Source organism: Sceloporus undulatus, chromosome 2 (genome assembly GCF_019175285.1).
Source record: "Sceloporus undulatus isolate JIND9_A2432 ecotype Alabama chromosome 2, SceUnd_v1.1, whole genome shotgun sequence".
NCBI lineage: Eukaryota > Metazoa > Chordata > Lepidosauria > Squamata > Phrynosomatidae > Sceloporus > Sceloporus undulatus.
Window position 1 is genome coordinate 259,721,418 of NC_056523.1, and position 20,765 is coordinate 259,742,182.

The window sequence follows — 20,765 nt, forward strand, 5'->3', positions numbered from 1 at the left end:
ATATGTAGACGAAGTAATCATAACAACCTAATGGGATTAGATACAACACAGGGAGGTGGCTGAAGGCAAGGTGAAAGTGGAATAGCTTATGGTACTTACACTCTTGCCATTTTTGCCTCTGACACTTTTGTAACCATTTTGTATTATTTTAAAAAGCCTGCAAAGTCTTTATGTCCAGCAGGGACAAAATAAACATAAGAAGCAATGTCTCCCTTAATCTATTTCCATTCCTCATAAGCATACATCTCTAACCACAGATTGTAAACACATATCCAAAAACCTACACTGGGGGTTTTCTCAGCTTCCCACAGCAGGCTCTGAGAATGCATGGAGACAGATATTATGCAGTGACAGAAGCATAATATCAGCAGAATACTGGATGCTGCCCAGAATAATCTTAGCTCAAGATTTTAAAAGGTAACTTCTTGATAAATATATCAAAAATATAAAACTATTTGTGTGTATAGGGAAGCTTTAAATTTCTCCTGTTACTTCAAAGATTTAATTAGGGAGAAATTTCCCAATTCAAATGCTTGCTCCCTACCACTTATTTAAACATGCACACAAGGAGAAAAATGCTAAAAATCTCTACTTTAATCTTTTCGTACAAGTATGCTGAGCAGTTCAACTGTTATTTTCTAAATCATGCATAAAACATAGACAACATTTCAGATCAACACTCAACTGACATTTCCAAGCATTAGAAATCACTCTTCACCTGGAAGTTGTTCATCAGACCATACCGACAGGTATCTGGTTTTGCACAGGAGGAGAAATCAAAGTTCAGCTTACAAGCTGCAGTAGTACAGTTTGTCAGTTCATGGATAATTGTATCATTTATGTTTCCAGTGGCATCCCGAACAACACAAGCCCCTAGGAACAGAAAAACAGGAGTTAGCTCATGAAACAGTAAAGAAAGATGTTGTATAGCTACTTTCAATGTCTTCCAGTAAATAAGGTGTTCAAATACATCACTTCCAAAATAGTTACATATAACACAGATAAGGTTTCCACTCTCCAACATCCCATATTTTAAAAAGTGGAATAACACAAACAACAAAACAGTTTTTAGAGTCATAGCAGTGATGACAAAAACGTGAGATAAAAGCATCCATTTTCTTTTTCTGTCTTATATTTATAGCATTATTTATTTATTTAATCTCTAACCCACCTTTCTTCTGGCACCACACCCAATCATAAATTTCTTTTTCTGTCTCAGACTGCTTCAGTGACCAAGGATGGCATCACCCTTCTGAATGACTGTCTGAAGTCAGTAATGGACTGGATGAGGGAAAATAGACTTAAGCTGAATCCAAACAAAACCGAGATACCCTTTATAGGTAAACCAAACCTGGGTATGGAAATATGTTCCCCAGTCCTGGACTGGTCACATTCCCCTAAAGGACTGTGTTCACAGCTTGGGGATGTTCCTGGACTCATCGCTTTAGCTGTCATCCCAGATAGATGTGACGGCCAGGAGTGCCTGTTACCAGCTTCGGCTGATATGCCAGCTGGACCCTACCTAGAGCCGGGGGACCTAGAAACCGTTGTACATGGACTGGCAACCTCTCGTCCCAATTTCTGTAACACGCTCTACATGGGGCTACCCTTGTGCTATGTTCAGAAGCTTCAAAAATATGGCAGCCAGATTGGTCATAGGAAAATCTAAATTCAACCGCATTACACCTACTTTGAAATCTTTACATTGGCTGCCTGGTAGCTTCTGGGCTCAGTACAAGATGTTGGTCATTACCTATAAAGCCCTACATGGCTTGGGTCCAATATACTTGAGGGAACACCTCCTCCCATATAATCCTTCCTGCACACTCAGGTTCTCAGGGAAGAATTTATTGCAACCAAAGAAAACTAGATTGGCAGTGACTTCCCAGAGGACCTTTTTAACTGCAGCTCCAAAAATTTGGAATGACCTGCCGGAGGAGATCCACCATATTACATCTCTCGACATCTTCAAAAAGGCAATAAAAACAGATCTCTTCCGGCAGGCCTTCCCAGACTGACCTCCTAATAGAACAGAACTATTCATCCATCCAAACCAGCCCCCCCCCCCCACGCAATATTGCTACCCTGGCTCTACTTGTTTTAATTAATTGCTATTGTAGATTACGTGGTTTTATTGTTTTACAGTGGGCCCTCTCCTTATGTGGGGATCCGTTCTGAATCCCTCCATGCAAAGGGAAATTAGCGTATGCTGGAGACCCATAGGAAGTAATGGAGCTCGTGCCCGCGGTGCACACCCCATAGGAAGTAATGGGATGTGCGATAGGTTCTTCCAGTGCGGCTTTCAGCCTATGCTGAAAGCCGCATATGGCACATAATTTTATATCTGAGAGAGGGAGGGTTGGAGAGATTAAAGGAATGTTTTTGTTATTGCTTATGTAATTTACATTTGGTTTGCTGTTACCTGCCTCGATCCTCAAAAAGGAAGAGGCAGGATACAAATAAATATTTTATTATTATTTATTATGATTATTAAATGCCTATGCAAATGCCCCACTGAAGTCACTTAAATATCTTAGTCTACAAGTTCTCAAGAAATCACGAGAAGCTTAACTGTCTTGATTCACTTATACCTCAGAAGTGACAGAAATGTCTCTAGCAAATGAATTAAATAGCTATACAATATAGAATCATAGAATCATAGTTGGAAGACACCGCACGGGCCATCCAGCCCAACCCCCTGCCATGCAGGAAATCCAAATCAAAGCATCCCCACAGATGGCCATCTAGCCTCTGCTTAAAGACCTCCAAGGTGAGTAAATATACTCCAAAAGTGACTATTTGAAAGTCAATTCCCAATATTTAAGGTGCTTCTCTCCTTTTATTTGAAAGATCATTGTCACCACTGCTAAGTAGAAAGTCTGCATTCTGCTCTACTATTCTGAAGATAAAGTGTTACACAAGGCTTAGAAACAAATAAATGGTAAGAGACCATGAATGGCATTATATGCAAATTTCCTTTTTATTTGCATAGAAATTATATAAAATTTTCCAACTGTCACAGCAATTGGCTATTTTTGGCAGGGTGTCTTGATGTGTCAAGATATCCATTGAAAATCAGAAAATCTGCCAGTATTTGTTACATGGGTTAGACTTATCTACACACTTTTTAACATTTTAACTCAATTAGATATATCCTTTCTGTTTTCTCAGAAGTCCTATTGATTCCAAAGAGGATGAGTTGTTGTTAACTACCCCTGAGTCAACCTCAACTTATGGTGACCCTGTGGATGAGACATCTCCAAGACTCACTTGTCCTCTGCTGCTCTGCTCAGGTCCTGCACACTCAGGCTTGTGGCTTCTTTGACTGACTCTGCATGTGGCTTTCCTCTTTTTCTACTGACCTCTACCTTTCCTAGCATCATTGTCTTTTCCAATGATTCATGTCTTCTCATGATGTGGCCAAAGTACAATAGCCTCAATTTAGTCATCCCCTTACAAGGAGAGTTCAGGCTCGATCTGTTCAAGAATCCAACTGTTTGTCTTCTTGGCTGTCCACAGTATTCTCAGCACTATTCTTCAGAGCCACATGTCAAATGAGTTTATTTTTCTTTTATCAGCTTTCTTCACTGTTAATTCTCACATCCGTACATTGTGATGGGGAATACAACATCTTGAAAAATCCTAATTTTAGTGTTCAGAGTTGTATCTTTACACTTTAGGATCTTGTCCAGTTCTTTCATAGCTTCCCAAATCTAGTCTTCTAATTTCTTGACTGCAGTCATCTTTCTGGGCAATATTTTAAAAAAGGTGTGGGAACTCTTTGATTATTTCAATTTTCTTGTTATCTAGGACGATTTCTTGTAGCTCTTCTGTGGTCATTATTTTTGTTTTCTTAATGTAAAGCAGTATGCCTACCTTAACACTTTCTTCCTTAACCTTCTTTAGCTGCAGGTCTTTGTTGGTTTCTGCTAGCATTATTGTGTCATCTGGGCACACTCCATCAGAGTATGGTGGAGTCTCTTTCTTTGAAAGCCTTTAAACACAGGCTGGATGGCCATCTGTCGGGAATGCTTTGACTGAGAGTTCTTGCATGCCAGGGGAGTTGGACTGGATGGCCCTTGTGATCTCTTCCAATTCTTATGATTCTATGACTGATCTGTGTATATTACATTGTTGATGTTCCTTCACTCCTGCCTCTGAGTCTAATCCTGCTTTGCATATGATATTTTCTGTATCCAGAATGAATAAATAGTGTGACAGGATGCAGCCTTGCCAAACCCCTTTTCTGACTGGGAGCCACAGTTTCTCTCTGTGTTCAGTTCTGACAGCAGCCTCTTGTCCTGAGTACAGGTTATGCTTCAGGACAATCAAATGTAGTGGCACTCCTATTTCTTTGAACACATTCCATAGATTTCTGTGATCTATGCAGTCAAAGACTTTGCTGTAGTCACTAAAGTACATGCAGGTTTTCTTCTGGAATTCCCTCGTCCACACCATTATCCAATGTGTGTTTGCAATGTGATACCTAGTGCCTCTTCCTTTTGTGGATCCAACTTGCATACATGCAGGGATGTAGCCAAGGGGGGCGGGGTCCAAACCCTCCCCCCTTGGGGTGTGGGCACATTCATGCCCCTTCCTCCTCCTCCCATCGGAAGCGTGCTCACTGAGAGAGAGGGAGTAGGAGTGGGCAGGGTCTCCCTCCCTGCAACTTAGTTCTTTCCCTTACTTTCTCCGTCTTTCCCTCTCCTTATGCTCCTCCTCCTCCACACTTTTGGTAGAAAAAAGTTTCCGTTCCTGAGGAGGAGGAAAGGAAGGAAAGAAAGGAGGGAGGGAGAGAGGGGCTCTTTCCACCCCATACCAATCCACCCTTCCTGTGCAGTCACTCTGAAGGGAAGATAAATTTCTACATTTTCCCTCCCTCTGGGGGAGATAAAGGGGGCCCTCTATCCCCAGAATTGGTGTCTCTTTTTTTGAGAGAGGGATGGTCAGGAGGGAGGGCAGGTGACGTCATTCATTCCCTTCCGGGGGAAGGATGGCCAAACAGGTTGCAAACATTTTGCAGGGGTTTTTTTTTTAGGGGGGGGGAAGAGCACGCCCTTTTTTGGAAGGCAGGACTGGGGGAAAGAGGGTCACTTGAAGACTGGAAGAGGGCAGGTTTTCCTAGTAAGAGGGCTCCAACTCAGGGAGAAATGCAACAACAACAACAACAACAACAACAACAACAATTGTGGTGGTGGTTTTTGCATCCCACTTTTCTTCTCAGATTGAGACCCAAAGCAGCTTTGGGTTTATTATTATTTTTATTATGTGGTGGTAATGGTAGTTTTTGCATCCCACTTTTTTCCTCAGATTTGGACCCAAAGCAGCTTTGGGTTGTTTATTTATTTATTATTAATATGTGGTGGTGACGGTGGTTTTTGCATCCCACCTTTCTCCTCAGATTGGGACCCATAGCAGCTTTGAGTTGTTTATTTATTTATTATTATTAATATGTGGTGGTGATGGTGTTTTTTGCATCCCACTTCTCTCCTCAGATTGGGACCCAAAGCAGCTTTAGGTTATATTATTATTATTATTATTATTATTATTATTATTATTATTATTATTATTATTATATTAACAGCATAATATTGAACAAGTTTTAACCTTATAAGACAAGTAAAGTGCCTGTATGTCACGTTAGTCTATTTTAATTCTTCTTAATAAAGAAATTTGTTATAGTTTTTGATTGGTTTTATTTTACCACATTATCATAATGGCTTTATTCACCCAAAATTATATGCTATTTATTAATCACTCACCAAGGTTATGAATATTTTGGTTTATTTTTATATAACCCCTTAAAATTAACATTATGGGGACGGGGATTTTAACTTAATATTCCGGCTCTTAGCCTCACAAAATGGTGGCACTTAGTCTGGACCCCCACCCCTTCCCAAAATCCTGGCTATGTCCCTGACACATGGGAGTTCTCACTTCATATACGGTAAGAGTCTTTTCTGCAGAACTGTGAGCATGTCTTTACTTGCATGAAAACTACAATGGCCCTGTTGTTATTGCAATGTTTTGTATCTCCTGTGTGTGTGTGTGCACGCATGCGCATGTATACACACACTTGTCCTTCGGCATTTGCTGTCTTGCCGTTTGCATCCCTTAGTCTTTCGCAAACAGCAAGCACGGAGGGACAAAATGTGTGTGTTTGTGTGTGTATATATAATGATCATTTCTAATATGTGGGCTACTGCTTTGTTTTCACTATTGGCTGGCAGATTTTAGTTAGAACTGAACTTGATTCTGCTTCTGTAGATTGCAGTAGTTCTATTGATAAGTCAGGGGATTTATTCTTCCCAATTGCTCTGAGTGCAGCTTTGACTCCACTTTCCAGAATCTGGGATTCATCCTCATAAATTTCTTCTTCCATGTGTCATTTGTCCTTTCCAGCCAAGGAACATGAAAGGGGCATATGAGAGAAAGGGAGCACTTTTAAAAGAGAATTTATTCTAAATCCTAGGATAAATCCTTACTTTATCCTAAGTAAGGAATCTTCAAAGCAAAATGGTAACTCTTAGTGAAGGAAATCTTTCTTTTAGGCAGAGACTGGAAATTACAAATTACAGAGTAGATTATTTCAGCCACATTAGGAAAAGAATTTTTAAAAATCCTAACAAAACTAGCTAAGTTATGCAATTTAAGCATTTTATCTCATTCTATGATAATGATCAGCATGGAAGGACATGCAAATTTCCACTCATTGTTTGTTAATGGACAGTGTACGGAACTGTCTACTTTTTGCATTTCTGTTCTTTCTAAATCCACTGATTATAATCCTTCCCCCCACCCGCAAAATTTGTGCTCATCTGCTCATATACAGCAGTAAGTCGGTGCTACATTCCAACTACATTTCTTCCTCTACAATATCTGTATATTTTGTATTTCTACTCTATCTCACTTTGCTGCTTACGTCCCCCACCAACTTGTCCACTGAAGCATCTATATAATAACTTGCCAAATTAATTTGCAACATGCTTCTCATGAAGTGGGCGGCCTTCTATGAGAATGTATACCAAACAAAACATATTTCTCTTTAAGGTGCCACAAGAATTTTAGTGGTTTTAAATTTAAAGCTATTTCTTCCAACAATCTGCTCTAATCTGAAGTATCTCCATGCAAGCTTTCCTACAATCCAGCACAATGCTAATCTTGCTTAAACCTACTTATTGCAAGCACACTTAGTTTGTTTCTTATTTTGTAAAAGGGGACTTTGTGCCATACATTTTTTTTATTCATTTAGGAAATTATGAATTACTAAAAACTGCTTATTGTAGGGCTTATGTCACTAGAACACAAAATTTTTGAAGACTTATGATTTAAAAAATGCTTATCTAGACTGTGTTAGAATGCTACCTTTGACAGAAATGATATTTATCCTTTAATTTTGCACTGTAAAACTTATTTTATTGTGCACTTAACACAGCTGGATTTACTTCTAACTGAACATGGACAGGATTGATTTGTTACCTTTAACAATTTATGATTAAAACCTATGTCAGATGGAGCACTGATTCCACCACAAAAATAAGATGAAAGCATGGTATTTAATGATTTTCAGGGATAGAATTAAGGCAACTCTCCTTAGCCTTTGCTGATCTGTAGATTAACTTTTTTTAGCATTAATGACAAAAAGGCTTTGGGAATTAGAGGATTCCAGCCATGTGACATCTAACAGCTGCGGGGCAGTAAGGGAGCAATAAGGACCAACTATTTAGCAAATAATTCTTCAAGTTAATTTCATCTCTAAAATACCAGTGTAAAACAAATGTTGCCAGTAAACCATGAATTTTCCCATTATAAAGGTGACATATGCAAGCTAAAACCTGAAGTGCTTATACGCTTATCTCCTAGCCTGCAGTTAACACACAAGCAAATGGATTAAGAATGAAGGCAATCAAATTGTCATTTGAAGATTCCACATATTAAATATTCCACATAAGACTGTTTACTGAACATGTCCACAGTTCAATGGGATTTATTTCTGTGTCAAAACTCACAGAATCTATTTGTGATTTAGTTCTGAGGGCAGACAGAGGACTGAATGTGTGTGGTCTTGCACCAGCATTCTACGTGGAAGCTGCGCCGGAAGGAAGGGAGCCGCGTGCAGGAACAAAACAATGGTACTTGCGCGCCACCGCCACGCCACCGGAGGGGCTTGAATATCCGTGTTTTTTCCCTTACCGGGGGGGGGGGGGGGAACAGGGGCAGAACAGATCCCCACATAAGGGAAGGGATGACTGTATATATCACATTTCTGATGCTAGAGGCCTGAACGGATGGGGGGAGGGAGACAAAATGTGTTTTAAGATGGATCTATAGTAAAGCTGTCCAGCCGTTTCCCTTACAAACCGACCCACTCATGCCAGTCATCTTGAGAAACGTCGCTCCATGGCTGCATCTGCAGAAATAATGCAGCTTGACACCACTTTAACTGTCATGGCTCCTAGGGAATCCTGGGATTTGTAGTTTATTGTTGTATCAGAGCTCTCTCACAGAGAAAGCTAAATATCTCACAAAACTACAAATCCCATAATTTCACAGCATTGAGCCATGGCAGTTAGAATTATAGAATTATAAAGCTGGAAGAGACCTCAAGGATCATCCAGTCAACCACCTATTCCTTGTTCCTCAGGTTGAGCACCTTTTTCCTTTTGTGAGAAGACGGAGGCAAAGTAGGTACTAAGTAGTTCTGCCTTTTCTCTGTCCCATTAACATTTCTCCATCTTCTCCATGCAGTAGCCCTACTGTTTCCTTCTTCTTCCTTTGGCTATGGACATACCTTAAAAAGCCCTTTTTATTGTTCTTAACCTCTCTAGCAAGCCTGAGCTAATTCTGCACTTTAGCTTTTCTGACTTTTCCCCTAGCTATTTGTTTGAATTCCTGTTTGGTGATTTACCCCCTTTTCCATTTCTTATACATGTCCCTTTTAAAACTTAGTTCAGTTGAAATTTATTGAAAAAGGAATGGTTACTTCTAATCTATGGCAGATGAGAGAACTTTAACTGAACCATTGTCATTCTCCATTTAGTGCCAAAGTTCTGAAGAAAATTATTTGTGGAAGCCACCTTGGGTCCCACTCTGGAACAAAGGCATACCTAAATCCAAACTATCCCTACTAGCCATTCACAGAGTAACCTTCAACAGAAATTCTGCACAAAACATCTGTAAAACATTAAGACAGCATTGTACATTGGGCCTTGTGATACAGCTGCAGCACATGTAGTACACCACCACCAAGGTATTTATAAAATGAAGTTATTTACCTACTGATACTGCAATCCCGATGTAAACTATTGTAGTAATTAAGATGGCCAGAAGAGTTCCTTTAGGTATGGCTAATTGAGGATCCTAAAAAATAAATATATCCATTGATTTCTTGATCAAAAAGCGAGTTGATCAAATTGATCAAGTAGCAGAATAATTAAAAACTACTCACCGCAAGATCACCTGAGATATTTGCACCAGCCAAAATGCCTGTTGCAGCTGGGAAAAATATAGCAAATACTGAAAAGAATGTTTCTTCTTCTCGAAAATCTGGTCCAAAATTCTCAGAAAATATTTCAGCTGTTATAAATAAAATTATAGAAAGTCAACTTAGACTAGGATCAATGTAAAAACTAAAAGATGGATTTCTATATTGTTTCTAAACTATTTAGGAAGTATTTCTTTTTTAAAAAAAGAAAACAAACTTTTAACATGTCCCAACTTAAGTATCAACCCCAATACCACAAAGGCAATGCATGCCCTTATTCCATCTAATCTTCCTCAATCATAAATTGTAACTTGAATATTACATTAACTGAATCAAGTAATTACAAACTTGCCAAAACAGTTCTAGAGTAAATGAATGCTACTTTCTCTTAAATAAATACTGTACAACACAATTCTGTTCTAAAAAAGAAAAAAAGATGATTTGTCCAATTACTGTAAAATCTAGGATGGAAGCTCTCTGGAGTGAATACAAATTATTCAATACTACTACTACTACTACTACTAATAATAATAATAATAATAATGCTTATTTGTATCCCACGTTTTCCTCAAAATTAGAACTCAAAGTGGCTTACAGTCTAAAAACATAGTACAATTAAAAACTTATACAAGTGACAATTAAAATGGAATTAAATTATTACAATATTAAAACAGATCATTTGCTTAAAAATAGAATACAATTTAAAAAGATAAAAGCACTTGAAAACCATACACTTTAAAACATTATAACACCCCAGGACATTATTTTAAAACTTTCTGTTTTAAAAGCCTGTCTGAGAAAACAAACAAAAACCGACTAGCAAATTTACAACTGAAGACAGTATTTATTTCATACATGTACTATGGCAATCACTAAGGGTATCTAATTCACCTTGTCTCTTTGCTCATGTTCTTCAGCCTCTAGGCCAGTGCTTCTTAAACTATCTGATGTGGACAATTATAACTTTCCCCCCAATGTACCATGAAATCACTACATAATTTGTCCCCACTGGCTACAATTATTCCTTTCTCTTCTAAAAATGCTCAAGGACTAGAGGCTGATGGCTTGTGGATAAGCATTAGCCCATGGACCACCCTTTTGAGTAGTACTAAGCCATTCTCTTATTAACTTAAAAAATAAAAATTAAAAATGAATGAATGAAGTCATTTCCATCAACCATGCTATCTGTTGCCATGACATCCATGTTCTGCCAGGAGGTTTCACCTGTGTTTTGTCACGTGCAGACAGCCTATGCTCAACTCAACTCCACACAACATGCTGCCCTGCTCCCTTTTGCAGCTGGCTGGAAGTCAGACCGCAGGATGGATTGGCTGCCTCAGATGTATGCGTATTTGGTGGGAAATCAATGAACAAGAGAGACAAAGTGTGGATGCATGGAATGCCCAAATTATGTGCAGCCATAATACACGAGGCTGTACTGAGGTTTTACTACTTACATGAGATACACAACACAGTATGATTCCTGTGCATTTCTTTGTTTGGAGCAATGCTTTAAACTGTCCCTTTAAACCAAAGAGCTTTTGAAAAAAATGTTGCTGTCACATATGTTACCATTCCTCCAGGGATATCACAGAACAGTATAGAAGCTTCTCCTGGCACCATTTCCCCCTTGCAGTTAACTCCATTAGTTGTCACTGTTTTGTGCCTTCAAGCCACTTCCAACTTATGGCAACCCTAAGACGAGCCTATCATAGGCTTTTCTTGGCAAGAGTTGTTCAGAAGTTTACCACTGTCTTCCCCTGAGGTTGAGAGAGTGTGACATGCCCAAGGTCACCCACTGAGTTTCATGACTGAGTGAGGAACCGAAGCCACTTGTCTCCAGAGTCATAGGTCAACACTCAAACCATTCTGCCATGTTGACTCACTTAACTTCATTAGGTTGAGGTGTAAACTGAATTTGCAGCTACAAGCCAAACTTCTGACTTGGTGAGGACAAGGTGGCATATACATGCACTCCACTCTCTGCTGTGATGTTCCACTTTAACAAGGTGGCTTGTATCTCCCTCAGCAAGCCAGAGAAGTAACCCATAATTTGTTTCAAATATATATTTTTAACTTGTTGGATGGAAATAAGGCAGATTGCTTGAATCTCAAAAACACTGGATAGAAGTCTATGGTTTGTTGAAAAGCTCCCATTTGCCAAAGCAATTGGACAGCATGATTAAGGCTTCTCGCCCTTCCCAAAGTCCCCTTTGAGACTCTGTTTGTGCAAAGCACCTTTTGCTTCAAAATCTGCACTGATTTCAACTCTGAACAAGTCAGAACAAAGTTAGTTGTGCGTCAACTTTACTGATAGATTAGACCCCATGCTACAGATATCTCACTGGACTGCATGTTGAAATATGACTTAAACAAAATAACTTGAGAATAAGACATGGTAAAGACATTATTCAAACTAGAAGTATAATGTTACAGTTAAAGTTAAATATGAAGCTAAGAAAAACAAACATTCTGTGTCTATGAAGTCAATGACAGAGCCAATACCAATGTAAGTAAAATACATAAGTAAAAGACAAACACTGGAGCAAAATTTTAAGTGTATTTGTTTTTGCTAACTATCCTTACCTTTATAGCCAAAAAAGCCTTTAGCCTTCTTACTCTCCATTGGAATAAATGTTCCTATGATGAAGTCACAAATAGCAACTAGCAAGATCACCAGCAGAACAATCTGTGCCTATGAGAGGGACGAGTGTATAAACATAATAGTGAATTTTGGGGATGGATATGATGATTTTTTTCCATGCCCTGACTAAAGAAACATTTGATGACAGCGTGAAGGAAATCTACAGATTGACAATCAGATTTCAAGCAGATTTAGACAAAATGGATAAGAATATGGAAAATGTTAGCCCATCATCTCAATGTTCATACTACTGTCAGTGATGAACTGAATTATTTAATATACAGAAGGGTTGTGTAAATCTTGCACCAACAGAAGGCTTGTATTTTCTCAAGTAGTTACCACACAGGACTTTTGCACGCTGCATGCAAAACTGGCTCAACAGTACCAACTTACTACATTCAGGGCTTATCTTTCTTCTTTCAAAGTGACATTTTTAGTGCCAATTTTTAACAGGTGACTCACAGGGGATACAGACAAGCTGCTCCTTTTAGGCTGGATCAGGGCCAGGGCAAACAGATTCCCGGCCCCAAACCAGCATGATTCCACCCCAAAAAGGAGTGGATAATATTCACTCCTTTTTGGGGCAAAAAGAGCTCCTAAAGAGCTGGCTTTTCCCTTGGGAAAAAGTGGTGTCTATGGGGAAAGTGGTGTCTAAGCATCACCCCCCATCACCACCACCAAGCGGGAGAAAAGCTGGCTGGTGTGTAATCACTGATTTGGCTTCTATCCTGCTTGGGGGCGCGGCGCATCTAAACACCACACCTCCAATCCAGCTCCAAGTGCGCTCAAACGGGCTGTCTGTTCAGCCCTTCAGTTATATATAGTCTCTTTGGCACAAATTCCAGAAATCTGTTCACAAAACTGCATGTTCAGGACACTTATCAGAACTTTCTCCTAAAGTAAGTCTGATATTTGAAGAATTCCTTTAAAAATGTTCACTAGCATAGGCAATTTCAAACAGTTATGTCCTGACCTTACATCTAGTTATTGCAAGAATGCTTCGGAGTCAGAAGTCTTAATATTAATATTGATTCCAATATACATTCCTTCAATATTTGCTTACTCTTTGGAAGGGTTTTTTTAACCTCCAAATGATCATTGCTCCATAACTTTAATGTTTGATGTTACTTACTTTAGCTTCCCATTCCATTCCTGCTACAGATATGCCCAACAAAATGACAACGGTGATTGCTCCTATAATTCTTATGTCATTCATTGGATCCAACATAAGTATTTCATGTTCCTACAAAAACAAAACAAAAATATTAAGACGTATGTTTCATGGGATATTTAAAAAAAACACCTTAAAACAAAGTAAACTTGCATTTGCCTGTTAAATAATGTTTGAAATTAATTATTTCCTATCAGTGATTCAATATGATTGTGATTTCTTCAGGATATGGTAAGCCCATATGTATTGATTTTCTTGTACTGCTACTTTCCATACAGGATGATGTTACATTTTCCCAACTGCAGAGTATCCAAAATAGTTAATAGCATCTTCCTCCTGCAATTCAGTTTTCTTCTAGTCTCATACAATATACTGTGTGGAGACATTTTTCAGCCTAGTGGTCAAAGGTGTTCAAAGCATGTCAGGGGGAGAATGCCAGCAATGGGTAGGATCACTGTCCAAAGTGCCCAGGATCACCACACTGTTAATATGCAGCCCCTAACATGATTGCCCAGATCCCATTCACACACTTTTATTGCCCCTCCTAAAATGCACTCAGGCTATTTTTTTAAAAGTCTCAACTGGTATCAATGGTGGAATTTAAAAAGCATCAGTCCATTAAAATAGGGGAGATTCAGGAGGTATGTGTTGGTGCACTAGGAAGGAAAAAGTCAACTTTTCCCCCCCACTAGCAATCGTTTGCATGGCAACAAGGTATTTTTAAAAAGCCTCTACTGCCACAAACGAGATTTTTCAAAGCTTAACTGCAATTTCAAAAATCAGGCACAACTCTGACAGAGTAAATGTTACCTTCCCCTTTTCTTTAAAAAATAAATTCTATTCCAAAAAAACAAGAGAGATAACAGGAGATTACAATGTCCCTTTTCAACAGTGTCCATACTCCCTTATGAGCCCTGGAATTCCCATGCCTAATTCAACGGAACAGAAAATAATTACTGGCATATGTTATATGACTGACCTCCTTCTGCTCTTGCACATAACATCCCCCGCAGTTAGTTATGGCAAACTATGACTACTGCTTGAAGAATCAGATGCACACTTCAAACCATTTATAATTCTAGTTTGGAGGTCAAAAAATAAACCATAGATTGTTAACTATGGCCTTACAAAAACTGCTGGTCTGCAACTACCAGCATTTCCTATCATTGGCTAGGAGTGACAGGAGTTGCAGTGCAACAAAATCAAAAGAGCCACAAGTTGTGCAACCCCAAGCTAAACAGAGCTTGCCAATTTAGACACTGTAATAGGCCAGGGTAATCACTAAATAGGAAACTCAGAAGGAACAGGAGGAGAAAGCAAATCTGTAGACATAATGTGTAATCAAAATGCTTTTATCATGTGATTGTCTGTTTGAGACCCTACCCAATTTTCTGCAGTCCAGTGTACCTGAACATTTTAAACTGTTAATTTGTTTTATAATGAAATACTTTAGATGCATTTCTAATCTAGGATACAGCAGGCTCTATAGGCACTCTTTGAAGACACTCTTGAATGCCTATGTCATTATCTTTCCCCTTTCCTTCAGAATACCTGGACACTATGCCTGCTGCATTTCTTATGTTTCCTGGTTTGCAGTCTAGAGCTTGGAGGAACTAGGCCTAAAACCTCCATAGACTCAGGGAAGTACTTTCATGGTTCTCTCATCCTACCTATAATTTCTACTGCTCTCAAAGTAAAGTAAAATTAAGTCACAATGACTTGATCTACGACTGGTCCCAACAAGTATTTTGCTTGTCAATTGCAATTCTCACAGCACCAAATCCAAGGTCATTTGCATGTCCTTCTTTAAAAAAAAACAAGCAATGAGTCATTCAACAATATAGACTTTCCATCATACATTAGCAGCGAGTTTGACAGTTTTTATAGATCACCTGATCTATAGAAGTGCTGTTAAAAAAGAGATGGTGAAATTCAGATTGTGAAATGCAACGTTAGCAAGAAACAAACTACAGTAATTAATTTACCTTAAGCAGCTCTACAACTGTCTCTGCAAAACCTACTACATACATGGCTACAGCTACGGCATTAGCAAATGCGAAGATCAACCCTATTGCACCACCGAATTCTGGGCCCAGGCTTCTGGAAATTAGGTAATATGCTCCTCCTGAAGAGAGAAAATAGAATTTAAACAAGTTTCAACTGCAGCAACTAAGCTTTAGTATGTAAAGCATTAATGTTTCTATCCACCCATACACACAGATGAAGCTTACGTTCTACAAGCACAGATGTATGTTTCCAATTGACATTACAAGGGCAGACATTTCTAGTAACCAACAGCAGCCACAAGATGAGCTAGTAAGAATAAGGACTATTAAATGGGAAGAGGTACTAAACTTTTTTTTCCCAATCATTAATCATTCAACTAATGGTAGGTGTGTGAAATGTGGCCTCAGGGCCGAATGTGTCCCCCCAAACTGTTCTTGTAGCTCCCAAACAGGCTTCACAACTTCTCTGTTTTTACTTCCAACACAGATGAATTAATTGACTGTCCTAGGAAGTGATTCATTTTTTAAAAAAATGGTTGCAGGACCACTTTTGGTTTTTTGTGGGATTTTGTTTCTTTGTTTGTTATTACTGTTGTTGTATTTTTGGAAATCTGCAAAGCTCCTGGAGGATGCCAAGGCATAAAATTGGCCTCTGAACGTTCCATAGCTATCCACACATAATTTACAGAACTTGTATGGCTGCCCAGCAAATACAGATTCTCTGACCAGCTGACAAAATAAATATAATTAAATACAGCATAAAACAATATAAATTAATATAAATGAATCGCGCAACTACAATACAAATTTCCTTTATTAATACATCTCTTCTCCAAAACTGTTATTTCTACAGTATGGTAATAACAGGGGCTATGTGCGTATTAAATACAAAGATATAACTAATATCACAACTGATTCGGCCTTAAATTAATGGTATGCTTCTGAAAAACGGAACTTCAAACTTATATCACTATACAGAGCACCTATCTCATGCTTACCAATCTCCTCTCCAAGATACGATATATGCAGCAGAACCTTCCTTGTAGATTTTAAAGAAGGAGGGGATTGTTACAAGGGAGGAATTGCGGCCCCAAGTAAGCAGGATCCAAAACAAAATGCTTTAAAGACTGAAAGAATACCCTCAATTAAATTCAGAAAAGTCAACCCGTTTCTCTCTTAATATGCTCTGTATGACTAGTTCCAAACTAATAATTGGGAAACTCAATCATCAACTTGTGTTTTTGAACCACATCTATGGGTGGTGTCACATAAAGGCATGCTTTAGCAACATGAGTTTACCAGAACATAAATAGCAAAACTAGACCCCTACAGTGAGCAGGGTGGAACCAGATGAAGCTGGAAAAACACACCCCTCTCCAGTGTCACCACCAACGGACATCAGGGAGCACAAATGAATTGCAGATCACTTCCAAACCTATGAATTTATTGACTAACTAGCCTTACAGCTTTTGCTTTGCACTTTTGACATGGGAATTATTTCAGGGGCATTCCCAGACAAAACTCTGGAAGCAACACACACCCTGTCTTCTTGAAACTCACTTCCTGTAATGCACATAAACTGTAAAATATAGAATTCCTATTACAGGATATAGAAATTCTATTTTCAGTCCTAGTACAAAACCCTAACATTACTTGCAGGTCCTATAATCTAACTAATGACACTGAACACAGATCTCCAGGATCCCAGCTACAGCACAGAGGCAAAAAGAACAACTGGCCTCCATATCCACAGATTCTGCATCCAGGGATTTCACCATCCATGGGTTGAAAATATTCCCCTCCCCCCAAAAAAACAGTTTCTAAAAAGAAAACCTTGATTTTGCCATTTTATATAAGAGACACAATTTTACTGTGTCATTATATATAATGGGAAATGCGCATCCATGGATGATATCCATGGGGGGGGGGGTCCTGGAACCAAACTCTAGCAGACACCAAGAGTCCGCTGTACTTTAGGAACCAAAAGTCTTCAGTCGTGATCAGAGAAGTAGAAAAAACAGTGGCCAGCCATAATTCATACAATTCTGTACTATTTGAGTTGTCAGTGATCTGAATCAGCCACCACTGGGCCAATCCAGGACCGGGACATGCACATGACTCATGCCCTGGATTGCTTGGAGTCCACACCAAGGCTGCCAAATGTGGCCCAAAACCGACTGGGAAATGGAGTAGTTTCTTACTGCTCATTTTCAAAGCCCATTGAGGGCCATGGTAGCGAGCACCATCGGGACCGCAGCATCTGGTTGCCACAGTCCCGAGGCAATGGAGATATCTGCCCCATCTGCTTGAGCCCTTAGATACCTTTTGATCAATGCATCTGAGCAAGGGAGAAGCTGAACCACCATCATAATATTCAAATATTTTTGTTTTATTAAGTCACTCTAATAAATATTTATACTATTGGGAATACAATACACTGTTTATGTATTCAAATTACTAAAACCCAAAATGACCTAAATCCAAAGTCATGTTGGCTACACTTTCATTTTTCCTTCCCTTCCTACAAAGCCCTCTGTGTTATCTAAAAAACTGTACCAAAAAAGGTCTAGAGGCCACCAGTTAGGCAAGTGGGGCATGTGTGTGTGTGGAACTGTCCCTGCCAAAGTGCTCTGACAGAAGCAGTTCTGTCAACTAAATAGCCCTGTTGGATCACATCCTGTACTAGCTCTTGTTCATGTGGAAACAGATTCAGTTGCATCACCAAAATGATTAGCATTAGAAAATAGAGAACAAATTGATTTTCAAGACAAAAATCTGTCATTACAGCCATGAAAAATAAGTCCAGACCTTCAAAACATGATTATTTACTTGGTCTATAACACAAACATAACTAATTTGAAGAAAACCCAAATGCAATTAGTAAGATTTTCCTCTCAATAAACACAGCTAAAGTGGCATTGTCTGCCTCTTAACCAGCAAGAGCTTTGGAAGCTTTAGGGAGGCTCCACTATTGATATATGCATAACACTCTTCTGTAACCAATCCTATAAATATGAATCACTTTTTGTAAGAAATAAGGCTTCCATTGTGCCCCCCACACAATATATGACAAATTTTACTTCCCATTTCTAAGCTGCGTTATTTCCAAATGCAACTGCGGTTGACAACCAACATTTTTAAAAAATAACACCATGCCATATATGATGTATATCCACAACAATACTGCAAAATCCAACCCAAATGCTAGGTAAAAGCATAATGAGTTGCAACATTTGAAGACTAGCAGAGAAGTATTTATTAAGTCAGTTTACCTCCTCTCACAAAGCCATTGGTAGCTATTGCTGATGTAGACAAGCCTGTGATGGTAGTTACAACAGTAGCCATGGCAATGACCAGAACTGCAAGTCCTGTAAGAAGAAGATTGTTCCAATAATTGCTTATAGAATCTATAACTTTCTTAAAACATGATGCTGTTTAATAACTGGTTTCAAAATAGCCAAACAATAATATCTCACACTTAAGACATGCACAAGCTTAGTTCACAATATACCAAATACAGGTACAAAAAGCATTACTTTTTGGTACTGAAAGTGAACACATTCAAGAATCAATCCTGAATAAAGTGGATACCTCAAATTTTGTGAACACTATACCAGTTTTTCATTTCTAACAAAGAAAAGGGAAGGATTGCTGGTTGCTGACCTAATGCTCTGAAAACTCACCTTTCAATAGTACTACCTTCCCACACACCACTACTAAAATAACAAGACAAGAAATGGATTGTGCTCTCAAAAAAGGCACGCACTGAGCTTCTTAGTGGAAATGACAGACTTTAAGCCTTGTTGAGAATTGGGTACTCAACAGCGCATACATTATTTTTCATTCTCCTCAATTGTAACAAACCAGAAGGCACAGGTTGGCATTAGTTCTCAGAAGTAAAGAAGTATACCAAGATGTTTTATTGGAGGCACACTTACCTATGCCAGCATGTCCTACAATCCAGGACAGTCGAATGAAGAGCATCACACCCCAGATATTCAACATACATCGTACCTGTAATGCCATAAGAGCAAATTTTCATACTATGCTATCCTATTATTTAGTATAGCTAGAATTTTAAAAATAATCCTGCCAATTGATGAATTGGTAGGAACGAGTTCTGAATAGTGGTTTGAATGACTCCAAGAGATCAGGGTTCAAATCTCTACTCACCATGGAAACTCATTGCTTAAGAAGGCAACAACAAATCTCCTCTAAATAAAACTTGCTTTAAAACCTCTCTAAGTTAGGGTCACAGTAAGTCTAAGACAATAACTACTGTTGAATTAATAATATAAGCTGGCATCCTCCTGGTCAGACCCAATTAAAATAAGCCCATTTAATCATTCATTGAATGGTGATTCAAGACATCAATACATTCAATGGATTGAACAGGTCTATATGTAATCAGGACTAAAACAGATTTTTGGCCGGAGTTTTTAAAAATCAAATTCATGGGGACGACTTCAGACGTTCGCCATGGGGGCAATCAAACACCTAGTTTTCAACTACACATTTCAAGTAGGCTTGTATGTATGACCCATCAAAGTCAAACAGAGTGCATCAGACATGTGCAGTGACATGTCTGACTCATTCTGACCTTCAGTTTTTCAGCTGGCAACAGGGAGTGTACCAGTCTCTTCTTCCATCATCACACAGAAACAGTGTAAGGCTTATTTAATAAACCTTTTTTAAACTACACCTATGAAACCATTAAAATGTAATATATACTACATTTCTGTTCGTCTAAAAAAGGTGTCATCCCAATTACAAATGTATAAGAAGAGGTTTCTGTTCTGCGTAGATAAAGATAGTTAATATACCTGGGCAAAAAAAAAAAAAATACAAATACAAAAAGAGGTCTCTAATTATTTAAGAATGATACACACTATTTTTTCATAACTTGGTTAATACATTATTTTAATGTCAATAACCTTCTAGGGACAGGTTCTTTTTCATAACATAAACTGGACTTTCAATCTTCCACTCATCCACATGAGACAGAATTTCTTGAAGGCATACTAGTGCAAATTTTAAACTGTGCCAATTGAAATAATCAAGCTGATAACCAACAACTATTTTTAAAAACCCATAGTGACCAAATCAAAGAATTCCATTATGTTTTTTTTCCCAAGAAGAAGGTGGCAAATCTGAGAAAGTAGTATCATTTATTTTGACTGAGCAAAAGGAAGAGTACAGTTTAGGTAAGTCACTGACCTTCCTTGTCTCTGAAAAAACAATAATGTTATTAAAATTCTAGAATGCAATAGTAAATTCTCTCTCTCTCTCTCTCTCTCTCTCTCTCTCTCTGATTGAAAAGGTGACATATGGTGATCAGTTTTTCATGAAACATCCATTTTGCAAGAAGGCCAACTTGTCTCAATAAGTTATTAGACTTGCTCCAGATAATCAATTTCGGCCAAGACATTGCTCTCCCCAGGAACCCAAAAGCAAATTATT

The 20,765-nt window shown here is 38.5% G+C and overlaps 1 protein-coding gene across 1 annotated transcript in view; it reads right to left on the reverse strand.

The window, feature by feature from the left end:
• Positions 1-20,765, reverse strand: part of SLC12A2 (solute carrier family 12 member 2) — a 75,005-nt gene that overhangs the window by 33,289 nt on the left and 20,951 nt on the right. Inside the window, 8 exon segments of the mRNA XM_042451765.1 lie at positions 719-873; positions 9,276-9,360; positions 9,449-9,576; positions 12,071-12,179; positions 13,261-13,371; positions 15,285-15,424; positions 18,578-18,673; positions 19,244-19,319. Coding sequence (XP_042307699.1) covers positions 719-873; positions 9,276-9,360; positions 9,449-9,576; positions 12,071-12,179; positions 13,261-13,371; positions 15,285-15,424; positions 18,578-18,673; positions 19,244-19,319 — 900 coding nt within the window.